Source organism: Atractosteus spatula, chromosome 3 (genome assembly GCF_055471065.1).
Source record: "Atractosteus spatula isolate fAtrSpa1 chromosome 3, fAtrSpa1.hap1, whole genome shotgun sequence".
Lineage (NCBI taxonomy): Eukaryota > Metazoa > Chordata > Actinopteri > Semionotiformes > Lepisosteidae > Atractosteus > Atractosteus spatula.
This window is the reverse complement of record NC_142708.1, coordinates 64,906,099-64,922,687: the sequence shown is the minus strand read 5'-3', so window position 1 is coordinate 64,922,687 and position 16,589 is coordinate 64,906,099. Positions and strand designations below refer to the sequence as shown.

General features: G+C 41.3%; 1 protein-coding gene across 1 annotated transcript; it reads right to left on the bottom strand.

The window, feature by feature from the left end:
• Nucleotides 1-2,734: 2,734 nt before the first annotated feature.
• On the bottom strand, nucleotides 2,735-16,453 carry LOC148838170 (uncharacterized). The gene is made up of 13 exons (XM_088912349.1): nucleotides 16,360-16,453; nucleotides 12,963-14,243; nucleotides 11,319-11,555; nucleotides 10,905-11,126; nucleotides 10,177-10,204; nucleotides 8,235-9,388; nucleotides 7,105-7,386; nucleotides 6,117-6,177; nucleotides 5,646-5,926; nucleotides 5,480-5,546; nucleotides 5,026-5,162; nucleotides 4,319-4,496; nucleotides 2,735-3,378 (listed from the first exon to the last, which is right to left on the bottom strand). The coding sequence occupies exons 1-13, from the start codon at nucleotides 16,426-16,428 to the stop codon at nucleotides 3,101-3,103; spliced, it is 4,275 nt and encodes a 1,424-aa protein (XP_088768475.1). The 5' UTR covers nucleotides 16,429-16,453; the 3' UTR covers nucleotides 2,735-3,100.
• Between the last annotated feature and the right edge of the window lie 136 nt (nucleotides 16,454-16,589).

Below are 16,589 nucleotides of genomic sequence, written 5' to 3'. Positions count from 1 at the left end.
TAAAAATGGGAGGCAGACATTCAGCCCATCTTTGGTTATTATTGGTTATTGGCTATTACTTGGTATCAGAAGCGAACTGATCCTTGAATAATCCAGACATTTCTTGAAAGGAGTCTTGGTCCAAACAACATAGCTTGGGTAGTTTGTTCCATGCTGGCAGTTATACAAGGACTTGTTAGGCATCTCATAGTAAACAATACTAACTATATACTGTACTTTATAATCGAGTTAAAACACTTGGTATAATAAGGCCCCTTAGTAATTATCAAAAGTAAGAAGAGACAATAATAAAAAGCAATGTACTGTACCACGTACTGTACAATGCTTTTGACTTGAGAAAAGAAGGAACTGGCAGAGGAGTGTTAAGGGGGTGTGCAGGATCCATAACCATGACAGAGTCACAGCCTGAAGAAACAGTGCTGTGGTGTTGTCCATATTGTCCAGCTACTCTTGGCAGAAGATACAGGAGCAAAGAGTAACCTCATCGGTGAATAGTAGCTCAGGACATGCTGCATTCACCAGCACGAAAAATACAAAACACGGATAAAGAGTGAAACAAGAACTAAACAGTTCCGTGCGGTTGAGAAGACAAGGGTAGCTGGGCTGAATGACCTGCTTTTGTGTGTGACATTTTATTATGAATGAAGTGTCTGTATGTGATGAAACAAAGGAAGAAATCAATATTGAGTCCAGTGTTTCCATCTGACCCCATAATTCCATACAAAACAAGTTTTTAAGTTTTTGCCCCTAAATTCAAAGTGATGATTGTATATATGGAAAGCTTCCTGACTGTTTGACCAGGACGCTCCATGAGAAGGCAATGGGCTTTTATGAAATTGAAAACATTTCATTTTGTTTTTCATTTGGCTACTTTTTGAATTACTTCTCTTAACTATGCAAAGACACCAGCATTTGCTGAAAGTCTTGTAAATATGAGGAACACTGATAGTGGAGCTACAGTATGGGCTCCTGGCTCTCTCACACCCCAAAAAAGAGAGTCCACTTTTCTGTCTTCATTGTATTATATTTTTCATTTGTCTTTTGCTTAAATTCACACATTTCATTCTTTACATTAGTATTTATTTCCTTTTTGTAGACATTTATTTCCAGTGTCTTAAGGAGAAGGTACCTGAACAAAAAATAATTGACAGAGAGCAGCAGAAAAAATTCCACAGACTTACAGAACCTGAATCTCTCTGTTCCACTGCCAGTAGATCTGCCAGATTTCCTGGGTTATTGCAAGAATCCAAAGAATGAAAACTGACTACATTTTCTAAAATACCTGGGTAGACATCCAAATGCTGGTTGTGAAAGTAAACAAAAATTCAAGTTCAAGTTTAATCATTTATGTTTTGGTGTTAAGATTTATTTCGTCTGATGCAGGCTTCGGAAGATATATCAAATGTATCAGATTATTCTGTTACACTTGATTCACAATATGAATTATGCCATGCGATTACTATTATGGAAGTACCATAAAGACATGTATAGTTAGACTATAATTACAAGTTGAGCTCCAACTACAAGCTCTATATGGTTTGCTCTGACAATCTACAGGGATAAATAACAATAATTTAATAAAATGAATGGGTTATCATTTGTGTTATTATCCTTATCTTTTAAAAAGCAGAGCTAAGACTATAGCCTGTTCAGCCCTCTCAGTGATTACTGTCCAGCATCAAGCTTTCCCTTTGTGACAGAGGCCCAAGAAAATGATCATTCTGTAGATCATCTAGCTGTAAATAAAGATATAAAAAACTTGTTAGGATCACAAATGATCTGCTGATGACTACCCAGTGTTTTTCTATCCATACTTGTACTGCTGGCCCCTAGTGCTCCATTTAATACAGATGAATACATTAGAAACTGTTGTTGGTTTTACTGGAATTGTTTAGGCATGGTGACAGAATTTGTCCAGGTTTGGTACTGTTCCTGCTTTATAAAGGTGGTCCCATCTGGCACCCCACAAGACTCTGTTCTTAGTAGATGTATCATCTTCTAGAAGGCTAGAACAGGGAAGGGCAATCCTCTTGTTCCGGGAGGAATGGTTGGACTGCAAGTTTCATTCCAACTCAGCTCTTAACCTAAATTACTTCAGTAATGACTTAATGGGACCAATAGACACGCTGGCCCCTAAGGATCACTATCAGGATTGCACATCTCTGTTCCAGCCTGATCCTGTCAGATCTAAAATGTTACGTGATGCTGGATCTGTTCAGCAAGTGGATGGGAAACCTCTAAGGAAAAAGTAAGTTGAAGCAGTAGGTAGTGATCATGACAGAATCGAAGATACTGTAAGTCCATACAAGAGCAACAGCTGCTGATTAGGCCAGAGCTCGTCCTGGTTCCTGTTGCATTAACTGGACTAGAGAGCAATCTAATCCATCTGATCCATCCCAGGGCCCAGCAAGGCTGGTCCCCAATTATACAGCTGGGTGAACTAGAGCAACTGGGGTAAAGTTCTTTGTTCAGGAATATAACAGCAGTGTCTGCAGTGGGGACTTGAATCCACACCCAGTCAGGCATAGGTCCAAAGACCTACACACAACAACTAATAACATTTAACAGCCTCCAGAGGAGTAGGAGGACCTTCTTAGGAAGTGTGGCAATGTACATTAATCATTTACAATTGGTTTTAACTTTGGTGCAATACTTTGTATAAACTGATTGATAAGAACTGCAGCATGCAGATTATCCTGCAGAGGGCAGAAGACGCAAAATAAAAATGCATTAGGAAAGAACAGAGACCATTTATTCTAAAAACAAAAGAGTTGATAACAGAGGTAGAAATGCTGACAGTTTTGTTTCTTAAGATACAGTATATGGAGAGGTGATCATTAATAATAAATTGCTGAATAGAACAGTACTAACCAGTTATGATTTTGTCCAGTTTATCCATTTCTTAATTTTCAGTTGCTAGTTGCTATTATTACAATACAACAATTTACATTCATAATTAAGTTTAAACTTTGTAATTATTTTTATAATATAATAAACACCTGGACATTGTTAAGGGTGTTCTGCTAATTTCAGGATGAACAGCATTTTGAAAGTCAACAATGAAAAAGGCGTTTTGTGTCAGATGCTCCCAGCTGGTGCATTACTGGAATACTATCCGGTAGTCTGGGTAAGCCTGGTCGTCATGGAAGATAACAAACATAGTGGGATTGTAGAGGTTATCCACCAGGCTGTCATAGGAGTCATGGATCGAACGAAGAGGAGGAACTTTCATGTGTGATCTTCCAGGGGTATAAAACCCTGTCAGCACACGAGCCAATAACATGCATTTACTGCCATCTCGTTCTGGCCTGGAAAATGCATGATTAGCCGAGTATTGTGCTTCTACAGCGAAGTAGACACCATTGCCATAAACCGTTCCTGTGGGAAACAAGGAAATTTATACATACTACTTAGTAAAAGAGGCAGTTAAATCCTCTTTGAACTCTGAGTGAAAGGCTTCTGTGAAACCCCTGAGGAACTTACAAGTTTTATTCTGTTCATTGGTGTCAATATTTACCAAAGCACTACAGAATAAGAAACACAAGATAATCTGCTATGCGTTCATCACCCTAATCTGCCCAGCTGCTGAACTACCTGATAAACAAGACAAATCTCAGTTCTGGAGTCTTATGACTAGCCCTGACTGAAAATTACAGCCCATTCTTTAATCTCGGACACCAAACCTTGAAACTGAGAGAAACATGTTTGAAACCTGAGAAAAACATATCCTTTGGTCTATAAATGTGAGATTTGGTTGTGCATTTATGTATATGACAATGCTGAACTGGCAAATAGTTATCAAATTCATGTTATGTGTGTGTTTACAATATTCCTCCTGCCAGCTAAGACCTTCCTTGCAAACCAACTTTTACCAATTGATTGTCTGGTTGGAACAATAACACTACCTTGTCAGAAAATTAGTGTTTTTATATCTTTAACTTAATTTCTGCTTAAAATTCTCCATTTGGAATATGAGCTTTCTGTAGACATGCTGGGGGCATTGCTCCTTCACAGATGTAAATGTACTGTAGCATGTAAATACTGTACATCAAAGAACGTATAGGTGGAAACCACAATTAACACCTGTTTATTTCAGTGAATGTTCATATTGACAAACCACTGATTTTCGGGTCAGAAGTCAGAATGGTGCACTTTATTTAGTTCCAAAAACCAACCACAGAAATCAAAATTTAACATAAACCTGGCAAAATATCTACAGACCTTGCTAAAGACTATAAAAAGCTCATTAAGTACACTCTACAATGTAAGGCTATAATGATGCAGATAAAATAGAAAAAGTCGCTGCCTGAGTCCCCACCGTTTTGCCCAAAATGGCTCCTGTTGAATCCGCTCTTCTCAATGGAGGAACAGGCTGCTTTCTTTGTTCCATGGAAGAGAAACTTCTCTCTGACATGGTCCTGCCCATTCTTCTGCTGCAGGTGCTGCCATTTCAGCTCATAGGCCCGGCGCAAGAACAGGTTTTGGATTCTCTCTATCTGTTGGAAACAACAGCAGGTGGTTTGACTGCTAACCGGTAGAACACATACAGACAACAGAAGGCAATTCAGTCTGCTCTGCTCATTTGGTTGTCGGTAGCTTATTGGTCACGGATTCACCTGTTCTTTTAAAGATCTTAAAAGATCTTAAGACATCAGCTTCAGCAACATGGCCAGTTTAGCACTGCTCATGAGTCACTGTTTTAATTGTTATCATTCTTAAAATCTGAGAAAAGTATTTCCCTTAGTGATAGTAGTATTAGTCAGGTAAAATAAAATAATATTGAGAAAAAAAGACCTGAAAGGAATGATGTGGTAATACTTGTTACGTAAATAACTGATACTGATTGGCATGAAAGTTTTTAGAAAAACATTAGACCAACAATACTTTCCTGCTGAAACAAAAGGTAAATTCAAAGCTGGACAATATGATTCATATAGTGTAGATATTTTCATTTCACCGGGGGGGCTGGTGAATAGCTGTTCTTGAGTAAAATGATTTTTTTTCTTTATTCATTCAGACACTTACCTTTGTTACAGTAAATGCATTGGCAGTTTCATTAAAGAGCTCCTTGACAACCTGGTACTCCTTGGAGTCAGGCTGCAGTGCCACCTTGAGGAATGTGCTCCCATTCATACTGTCCCAATACGGAGGGATGCTGTAGGCTGCATGGGAAGTAATTTCACTGGAGACATTAGCACATGCCAGCACCAGGCTCAACACAGAAAAGATGCCCTCAAAACTAATTGCTGGGATGGACACCCCTTAACTTTGAACCAAAAGTTAAATTCAGCACAACTGTCTGTATGGATTTCTGAATCAACGTTTATAATGAAAGGGCAGGTAAAGGCTGCAGTGTGGTCCTTCCTTCCATTGATTTTTTTTCTCACCTTGTTTCTTTTGACTAAATGAAGAGCCCCTCGTACTCTTGAAAGTTTATCCATGTTTTATAATTGGTTCACATGAGATGAAACCCACCTACCTTCCTCTTCGGAGTGACCCTTTTCTAACAAGCTCAGGGAGTTCCTGTAAATGGACTGCCGGCCTTCCTGTTGTGCACATGGACAAAACTTATCACTTAATAAAAAGTGATTTCATTTTAGGAAAAAAAGAATTCTAGACAATCAGGTAAAAAAAGAGTGGCTTACAGACAAACAGATCTCCTCCAACAACTCTTCAAGATGTATGCGGGCTTGCGCAACGTTATTAGGAAGACCTTTGATAGAAATAGAGTCTGTGTTCTGACGAAGGGTCACGCTGTTCTGTCTCTTGACTGTACCGAGTTGCTCTGGGCTCAGCTTGCTGGCGTGCAGGTCACTGATGATGTCTCGTATATGTGCTGAGTGGAAATCTCTTGTAATAGCCTCTAAAGCACTCTCAGCATCAGCCAGCTTACCAGTCACTTGAATATCAACACCTTCTACACTTCCTTAGAAAATAAGAAGAGAATAGAAAAAAACATCTTTAACATGTCAACACTCTGATGTCATTGTGTCATGAGCTGTCTGTTTATTTCAGTTTTCATTCAACCTGCACACGTTCACATATCTTACTGTTCGTATTAGTGGCAGGGCACTGAAACTCCTGACAGACGGAAACTGAAAGAATGCCTTGCTTACCATCATCTATCCCCTCTTGTTCTTCACTTCCCTCCTGCAGAGAAACCTCCCCCTGCAGGTCCTTTAAGGAAACAGTTTATAGACAACAGGAAACATGAATATTTAGAGTATATTTTATATTAAAAACCAACACAGCCAAGGAAGAGCCTCTACTCGTGAATTCCCAGAGCTGGCAGTACCAGATACTGTTACCCAGGCTGCAGTTTCTGGTTTCCACAGGGGACAACATGGCATCTCTCACTGTCAGAGGCCTGGGTATCAACATCAGCTGATACAACTCACAGACTTGTTGTATCTTGGCAGGCGAGATTAGGCAATATCATGAAGGGCCAAAAGACGCTGCTCACAGTGTTATGCGTCTGCCTCCAGTCAATGGTCACAACCCTTCCTGACTGTTGTTCATGGTTATAATTATTTTTCCCCATAATGAAGCATAAACATGCTGGCAGAATATATTCAAGGAACAAAAATAAATAACTACATGCCATGGTCATGAAAAATTATTGAGGTGACATTAATACCTATTAAGATATTGTTTTATTCTAGGCTTTCTTATTTTGTTCCTTTTTTGGACACCTGTCAAAGGGCAAGAAAAGGAAACTCACTTATAAATCTGAGTGCAATATGTCATGTCATGAATAATGAAGATTGTGCTCCATCCTTTCCAAATACAAAATAAATGTAATGCAGGAGTGAAAGTACATGGAAGGATGGAAAGGATGAAAGTCCCCTGTGTAAATCTACAATTTCAGTTTTTATAGTGAAGACCGTGATGCAGCCCTAGAAGGTCAAAGACGTGTTGGAGTTGATGTAGGGGTTGCCTACTGAAGAGCACTGCCATGTAGCCTCAAATCAGCACACAAGGCTATCGGATTGAAAGAAGCTGACAAACATTAGCCGACTCTGGTGGAGGGATGCAGATCCAGGTGAGTTTCCAACACGCAGCCTGGAAGAGCAGGGTACATCTACAGCGGTCCGCTGCTCTCACCTGTCTGTTGGAGGCCCCGGATTCGGAATTTGGCACGTCTGCTGGTCTGCTGCAATCCCTGACCTGGATCAGGCAGTGCTGGCTCTGTCGAAGAGACTCCAGGACCTCAGCCCCTGCTAGCCTGCGAAAATACTCTGAAGCCCAGGGCCGGGAGATCCTCAGGACCCTCTGAACAACTGCCTCCAAGTCCTGGCTGATGAGTGGCAGGACTTCCAGGACATCCACCCTCCTTCCAGACACAATGACCTGCAGAAGGTGACCATCTTGCACCTTCACATCCACCTGCTGGAGAGTTTACAAGGGCAGGTGTAAGGGGAAGGTAGCCAGAGTGTTGTGTTTCACTTCAATTTTTTATTTTGTGGAGACTTTATCCAGCTCAGATACTATAGTGTTTCTGAGTCACTGTAGTCCTAGTCTAGCAAGTTTTTAAAGTAACCAGTATACTGTATGTAAGTCATGGAGCAATTCATTCAGGCAGATAGACAGATTATTCTGATTATTCAGATCATTTAAAACAAAATCTGAATGTTCATAATGGCCCAAAAGGACCAAAGACCCCTGTTCTAATCTGACTGAGTGATTAAACTGGCAATCATCTCTGTAAGTGCTTGTATTTAAGCACTGGATTATACTGTACACTGTATTATAGATGCTTATGATTGTCCTGTTTTAAGATACAAATATTCATGCGTTACTAATGTATTATTCTGTTTGACAAATTGTATCAATTGTATCAAATTGGATTAGAGTGGAGTATATGATATCATATAAATACATTTCCAGAAGGCTTTTATAAAATATTCTTTAAATTGTAGGCATGTCTTTGGGTTTAGAACTGATTAATGGATAGGGAACAAGGAGTGCAAATACGTTGTGAATGCTCAGAGGCTGAGGCAACGTAATCTCTGCCCTTCCTGTTTATGTCAATTATCTCGATTCTGGTATAGTTAGTAAAGTAGTCAAGTTCACTGATGATACAAACACGGTAGTAAAAGCAAAGAAAATTAAAAAGCCATAGACGAAATTGAAGACTTTCGGTAGTAAACAGTAAAAACATAAACTATAAATATAAAATGGAAACAGCTGAAATCTGCCTCCAAAAAGTAGGTGTGTCACAAGCTAGTACTCACCGCAGCACCTAAACTCTGCCACTCCATAATGCTGGGCAGCTGACTTCCAGCTTCCACCAGGTGGGGCTGTGTGAACTCCAGCGTGTTTGTGATTTGAACACTTAGATACAAATAGTCATTAATTGAACTCTTGGCAGCTAAAACCTCAGCACTGAATCCCACCAACATCACCTCAGTGGCAGGACACCCCTGTTTCTGAGCTATGTGGAAGACCACCTTCCTCCTGCTTGTGTTCAGCCTGCTGGAGAGCTCACGAAGGAAGTCTATCCACTTGCTGTCCAGGGTAGCCTTTTGGTCTGAAGAGCTTATCCCTATGGCCACTTCTTGGAGAAGGACTTTCAGCACATTGAAACCCTGGATACAATCCTCCTGGGACTTCCCACTCAAGAAAATCTCGTTTTTCTGGAAATCTAATTTGGCACAGATTCCTCTGGATTGGAGAACCTCCTCGGAAAAAACTTCCAGATCCACCATCTTCAGAAATGAGCACTGGTAGGGAGACAGGTTTTCCTGGATAGGGATGGAGAGCAGGGCTTGAAAAAACAAGTTCAGGAAAACCTCTCGGACTGTGTTAACTGCTTCCAGGGGTCCTTGCAAAACAAAAAGAGGTTTTCCCTTCAGGTCCTTGGAGGCGGATATCGAAACCTCTGGGCAATTCAATTCAATTTTCTCTTTCTCTTTCTCTTTGAGGGTGCAGAAAGCCCTCATGGCTGCTTTTTGGGTGGCTGGACAGCACAGGTTAGTGTGGAATTCCTGCACCACAACTACCTTCAAAATCTTCTCAACTTCCTCCACTGGCCCCACCAAGACCTTGCCTTCCTCGTACACTCTGTTGGATCCTTTTACCTGCAGAGGTGGGGTGCTGCTTAATGGGTTCATCCAGCAAGAGAGGTCCTCCTTTCTCACAACATACCTCCTCCTCAACAGGCTGTAGGAGTCCCTGACAGCCTTCCTCCATCGTGCCAAGGGGCCAAAGGTCAGCTCTGGCGATGAAGCGGGGATGGCCAGGAAGCACGGTTGTTGCGATTGCTGGAATATCTCAAGCTTTATACCAGAAAGCAAGAGATAACTGAACATTTCTACAAAGACATCTCTGAAGTCTTGAAGATACTGAATGAACAGAGGGTCATCAAAAATAAAGGACCCAATAATTTCTGTAAAAAGAATAAAATGTGAAGTAATAAATTCCACAAATTAGGACAATATTAGATATTAAAAGAAAATGAAACCTATCTATGTGTAACATGGTAGAAGTTACATTTTTTCCATTAATCATGTTTTCAGATTTCTGCTAAATTCAGTATATTTCTTCCCATGGCAATAATAATAATTGCTTACACTTATATAGCGCTTTTCTGGACACTCCACTCAAAGCGCATTACAGGTAATGGGGACTCCCATCCACCACCACCAATGTGCAGCATCCACCTGGATGATGCGACGGCAGCCATAGTGCACCAGAACGCTCACCACACATCAGCTATCAGTGGGGAGGAGAGCAGAGTAATGAAGCCAGTTCATAGAGGGGGATTATTAGGAGGCCATGATTGGTAAGGGCCAATGGGAAATTTGGCCAGGACACCGGGGTTACACCCCTACTCTTTTAATGACCACAGAGAGTCAGGACCTCGGTTTTAAGTCTCATTCAATGGACGGCGCCTTTTTACAGTATATTGTCCCCATCACTATACTGAGGCATTAGGACCCACATAGACTGCAGGGTGAGTGCCCCCTGCTGGCCCCACTAACACCTCTTCCAGCAGCAACCTTAGTTTTTCCCAGGAGGTCTCCTATCCAGGTACTGACCAGGCTCACACCTGCTTAGCTTCAGTGGGCTGCCAGTTGTGAGTTGCAGGATGATATGCCTGTTGAACATGCAAGCAGACACAAAAGACCCTGCTAGAGAGTATACATGTTCAAAACTAGGTTTTGTGCTACTTACCTTCAGGACCTTCTGTAGCCTTCATTACCTGTAAAAGTAGACATCCGGGAGGCTGTTACGGAAATAGGTAATTCTTGCAGTCCTCTCTCTTTTATTGCTGACATGCGGCAAGGCAAATGCATTGTCCCATATGTGATGGTTAATGGCACAAACTGCATTCTGTGCCTGCCAGATGAGCACCTAGCTCTTTGTGAGAATTATATCTGAGTAGAATGCCAAAGAGAACTGAGAGTATGAATTAGCGCAGGAATGAATTTTGAAAATACTTCTGAAACCCTGAAGCCATGATATTGGACTGCCAGACAACAACAGTTCTGGCTGATAACAACAGGGAGATCTAGATACAGTAACTCTGTTTCTGCTCTTGGGCATAGCAGTAGGATTCCTTTCTTGCCTTGAATCTTTCTTTAAACTGAAAAAAGTTACTCCTAGGTCCTAGGTTTCTGGACCTGCTATACTACATACTCCCAGTAGTTTAAAGTTTATTTCAAAGCTCAGTGTTTTTAATTGTGTTTTGACCAGCTGTCTGTTACCTGTAAAGCTGGTCTTCGAGTAATTCCATGATTTTTTATTCCCCATTTGAATATTTCATTATTTTAATTATTTACTGAATTATGTGCCACCTGCCCCTGCTTTTCAGGCAGGTGTTACATTAAAAGAAATGCAAAAGTTGAACAATTTGGCCTGAAGGGACCAGACAATGTGCAGTTCTGTGGAGCAGAGCTTACCATGGTTTCCTCCCCACAGTCTGGACTAAGGACCAGCCTCAGGGAATGCAGCCAGGTGGCCTTGTTCACACGGTGAAACTGCTGCAGCCCCTCCAACAGCCAGAGCAGCGACTGGGATATTGTCACACCTCTGTTCCGCAGGTCCAGCACCGGAAATGCCAGGGAGGTGAAGAAAGAATTTTGACACAGCTCAAGACACACGTGCAGCAGGTTCCTTAGCCCCTGTGTAAAAAGAGTTCTGTTAGTTCTCAACCTGCTTAACAATCACAGTGACATCACAGTTACAAAGAAGAAAAAACAGTGCAGCACTCACAGAGAAGATGAAAACAATGCAACGTTGCTTACATATAGTAGAAGACAATTCTGCAGACAGTAACCTCACCTGTAAACAAATACAAACACACAGGGACAAACCTCAGCTTGGCCATTTGGATCTTCCCAATTGGCCACCAGGAAGAAGTACTTGCAGTTGAAACATGTCGTTTGGGATGACACTGGAACAATATTTCCTTTCTGTAACAAGGTGACCAGAGAACTGCTACTAGCCAGCAGTTTCTCCAGCATTCTCTTGATCTGGATGGGAGCTAGTGGGGACACCTTTATTGAGTGCGTCGCATCTGACAAGGATACAGGAAGTACAAGCACATCTGTCTGAAAAGAAAGAAAGAAAGGGTGCATCAGGAGAAGGGATGATGATTTCAATTTCAGACCACTACAGCTGGCATCATGTTGTTTTAAGAATGTCTTCAATCAGCCTGAACAATTCTGAATCCTCCAGTTTGTAGGGCAGTGGTTAAATCCACCTACCCTACAAATTCCTCCATGCTTATGAGCTGTGGCATTTAGCACTACACTGCATGATCATGAAGAGACTTATAAACTGTAGGATTTCCCACTCTGGGGGCATATGTGATCATCACTCTAAATAATTTGTTTTAATGAAGCAGTTTAGGAATTCAAGTTAGAATATAACATGGATGAATTGTGGACCTTGCAGTGTGGATTTTGTGCAGTCCTGAGCAGAGCAGTCACGCTGTTGAAAGGAGCTTTAAATAAGGCGAAAAACAGGAAAGCTGAAAGCAGACAGAGCTGTGAACCTGCAGAAATCCAGGAGCCAGGGGAAGAAAGAAAGGAAGGGCAGCTGTCCACAAAGGTCACATCCCGTCTCCAGCTGGAGAACAGGGAGCAGAGGAAAAGAAGCACTGAAAAGACAGAGACAGACAGACGTGGGCAAGTGAAAAATAAATCCCCACATCTTAATACTGTTTTAAAAAGTTACTGATCTCTGTTTTTAAACTACACATTTATGCATATTTTAAGTATGCTTTAAATATTACCATCTATAGTCTGGGTTTGTGGTAAGATTAAAAATAATATTCAAAATAATGATTATGAGGGATGGGATAAATTAAGTAGCAGGCAGGCATACAGAAGCAGAATCACTCAAAACAAATCAACAGCGAAACTGACAGTAAATAAAAAACATACCACAGCTAAATACAGTACGTAGAAATAAATAATAATGTGTATTCCACTTAGCCATTATCAGAAAATTACTTACAGTATTTCAGGCAGGTTGCATATGCCAGAAGCATGATTTTGCTTCTGGCAAAAACATATGCCAGAAGCACAGGGCGCAAGGTGAGACTACACTGGTGGGGGTCCTGTTCATGGTAAGGCAGGCACAAATACAAGTACTTGAGGGGTGGTTTAGACCACCAGCATGTCTTTAGAAGTTGGTAGGAAACATGGGAGAATGTGCAATCTCAACACAGAAGGAGCCCCATTGAGGACCCAAGAGATGTGAAGTAGCACTGCAGGACAATTTTCCAACATTCGTCCCATAATATGTCTTGCAAACATCAAAATTAAGATCTATTTCCAACCTCAGCACAATTCTTGCTGCTTATCCAACTTGCAAAGCCTAGAGATGCTATATGGTGATATTTACCAAAGAGCAGACATGCAAAATATTTATGGATATGAACACTAACACAAAGACAGCAAAAAGTCAGTATCATCCCAGAGACAGTTATGCACACAGAGATGCTTCCTCACCTTAGTTTCCTCCAAACTTTCACACACTATCTGTGAAGAGATACCATCCCAGCATTCATCTAAAAATTCATAATCCTTGTCTTTCCTTTCAGGCATGGGGCACCAGAAGCTCTCCAAGATTTCTTCCAGCTCTTTGGCCTCTTCCTTCTCATTTGACACCAGGAACACAGACAACCGAGAACTGGGGAATAAAAAGCACCTTCTGCTGAAATCCTCCAGCGCAGCCAATAGACTTTTGGCCTGCGTAGGTTCACCCTGTGGTCCGATGAGCGGACAGAGCATTGCCACTGATTCTATGCCTTGGCGCTGGAGGTACTCCAAAGCTAAAGTTATTGCGCTCCCCAGCAGGACAGTACAACTGTTATTGCTACAACTACCATTCACTTTCCAGTACAGTGTGATGATTCTCTGCAGCTTCCCATGATCTGTTACTCTTCTTCGGGAGGTCAGCATGACCTCTGCCCTTTCACTCACAACCTCCTCTGTGTCATACAACCCCAGAAGCATTGACTGGTCTCTGTCCTGCATAATGAGTGCTTCAGCACAAAGGAGGGACACTTGCTGACCAAAGCAAAAAAAGATGTGAAGACCCTGGGGAGTCAGAAAGTGCTCATGTATCTTAATTCCAGCATTTTTCATAATCCTTGTTTGGACGTCTGACTGCCTCTGTTCTCTCAACAGCATCCTGCTGATCACCTCTTTAGCTCTCTTCACACTCGTGGTGGTGCCTTTGATCTCAATTCCTGACTCCAAAACTTTGTATTCTACTCTTATTTCTGCCATCGTTCTCATATGTGCTTTCAGAGTGTTTGGTTTTCCGCTGAAATATTTCAGCAGGTGCTCCTTCATGTCTCCAAATGGCACCAGCTCTGTTGTGAGGTCCTGGAAGTCCAAATACTCTGAGATTATCTTCTTTGCTTTTTCAACAGCCTCTTTGAACCCCACAACCACCACCACATTCTTCTGTTCCGAGTCTTCCAGCTCATGCTTAAAAAGCTGTACCTTTCTTCCATGGCACTGCTTCAAAACAAGCTGTTTGATGGCTATCCACTCGCGGAAAGGGGGTATCCGAGGCAGGATCAAGAGCTCCTGCTCCAAGATTTGCTCCCTGAGGGACTCTACCTCAGCACTGGTGTCCCCTCTGGGACTGCTATCCTCCGCCGCTTTATCTGTCAGGAGCACAGCTTCTCCATTAGGATCCAAGGGACATTCCGGACCCAGGTTTTGCAGGAATAGTTTTTGGTAAAAAGATAATGTGCTCATTGTCTCAGTTTTAATGACCTGTGAAAGAAACTAAAATTACTATTTTTTTAACAAAGGAAATATAAGACCAGAACTTTCTAACACCTTCATTTCTTTGACTAGCAGACCTACTCAAAATGATTTTCAACTTTGTATTATTGCTTGCTTAAAACTCTATGTTTGTTCATGCCTATTGCATAACAACCTACAGTACTTTTATGAAGACTCAATTAGTGTAACATACTGTCAGCTGCTATCATTCATAAGGATCACAATGTTTGCAAAATGCAGCTGGAAAATGATTACTGCCTGGAAGTAAAGAACCTCATCAAGTCTCTTCAGAATGACAACTTCAAGGCCACCAGCCAAATTTAGAAACAATATGAAAACATACTGTAACAAATGGAGAATCATTTGTTGTTAGGATCAGTGACATACTGGGAAATAAACGAGCAGGATGAGCTAAATGCTTTCCTCTTGTGCGTTATGAATGACAACCTCAACATTCTCTTAAGAATCTGTGTGAGAACGTGATTGATTTGGCATTTGACATTGTGACTTTTCTCGCTAGTGTAGTCTTGAGAAAAAAGATTTTGAAACTCCTAGGTTGGGCCGTATTCTTGGATATTTTAGACCTAAAACATAATTAGATCTTCATGAGGTTGTCATTCATAATTTTGTGATTCGTATCCCCCCCCCGGTGAGCTCGTAGAAAAGACATTTCATTGCCAGCAACTAATGCTGCACGCTGTATTGTTGTGCATTTGATAAATAAACTTTGACTGATTGATTGAAAGGCTTAATAAACGATTAAGATAACCTGATTAAACATATGTATGACACAAAGACCAGACATAATAATCCAAACATAAATTTACTTGTGAGAATACGCTTGTGAACCTATAAATTTACTTATTTTATGGCACCTCCTTCCGCATTAATGACTTCAACTATACATTTCCTATAACTGTTTATCAGTCTCACTCATCGGTTTCTAGCAATTGTAGCCCATTCTTCCTTACAGAAGTGCTTCAGGTCTGTGACATTTAAGTCACTTCAGTTACTGCCACAACATTTCAATGGAGTTTAGGTTTGGACTATGACTTGGCAAATCCAAACTGCAATTTTTTACTTCTTCAGCCATTCTGTTGTGGATCTGCTTGCATCCTTAGGTTCTTGCTGCATGAGCCACTTTTGGCTCAGCTTCAGATGACAAACGTATGGCCTGATATTCTCCTCCAGATTTTGCTGACACAATGCCAAATCCATGTTTACATCAATGAAGGGGAGCTGTCTAGGTCCTCAGGCAGCAAAGCAGTTCCAAACCACGATACTCCTACCATCAAGCATGATGGTCATGATAAGGTTCATTTGTTGGAAGGTAGGGCCACTCTTGCTCTTGATGGGCCAGCCCATCACAGGACAGACAGATTCAAATTTCAACAAATGGAAACCTTTAACAGCAGTCCTGAGCCTCCCTGCTATAACCTGCACTGGAAAGTTTGACTTGCTGTTGGAAATGAATGAGTGCTCAGCCGTTAAACAAATTAGACTTTAGACTGAAGATGAATCGCCTTTCTTCCTTGTCTGGGAAGTGACCATGCTGGGGGAGCTCAGACCATGGCTGAAGAGATCATTGCAGAATTCAACAATTTGATCATAACATCTGCTGCCGTTTACTGACTTCGGCAGCAGATACACTGCACTAAAGTAAATACTTGCTAAAACAGTTCGTACACATGGTAGGTACTGATAAGAACTTCCCAGATTAAAAAGCTCTCACGTGATCATATATTCAACAGAAAACAATAATTAGAACAGTAATGTTGATAACCGACATAAAAAATCATAATACTTCCTGTTTAGTCTGCAGAAATTTAACTGTAGATTCACTGTTCTCCCTGATAGAATGTTTTTATGGCAGATTCTCAACTGCATGAGCAAGGATTGAACGGCCAGCTACACCACAAACACAGTACAATCAGCGTGGCAGATTTTATAGCTATTTCAATCTTGTGCAACATTCTGTATAGCGTAGTGTTATGCCTCAGTGTCAATTCATTCCTACTTAATTTTACCTTGTAACATTTAAATGTCATCTTTAAAAAAGGTGCAAGAGAAAAAACAAACTAAATGTAGGGCAAAGTTTTCTTACCGTCTTTTGCTGGAGATACCTCTGCTCACTCATGCCTTGCTCTGTCACTCGCTCTTCCAAACCCTGCATTTCAGCCGCTGTGTAGGTGACAGGAGTCCATCTACTTCCTCTCGACTGGCTGTGATCCGCCCAGTTTCTGTGTATGAACTGCACTCTCTTTTCAGTTTCGTTTCTCCAGCTGCTCAGGAGACTCAAACAGCTCAGCTGTGCCTCAGCCTCAGGCCCTCACG

Bases quoted from the DNA above. Each gene is read 5' to 3' on its own strand.
- LOC148838170 (XM_088912349.1), bottom strand. From the start codon at position 16,428: ATGCAGGGTTTGGAAGAGCGAGTGACAGAGCAAGGCATGAGTGAGCAG. The intron at 11,127-11,318 runs GTTTGTCCCTGT...CTTTTTACACAG, and splicing joins ATCCAAATGGCCAAGCTGAG to GGGCTAAGGAACCTGCTGCA. The intron at 5,927-6,116 runs GTAAGCAAGGCA...TTATTTTCTAAG, and splicing joins ACAAGAGGGGATAGATGATG to GAAGTGTAGAAGGTGTTGAT.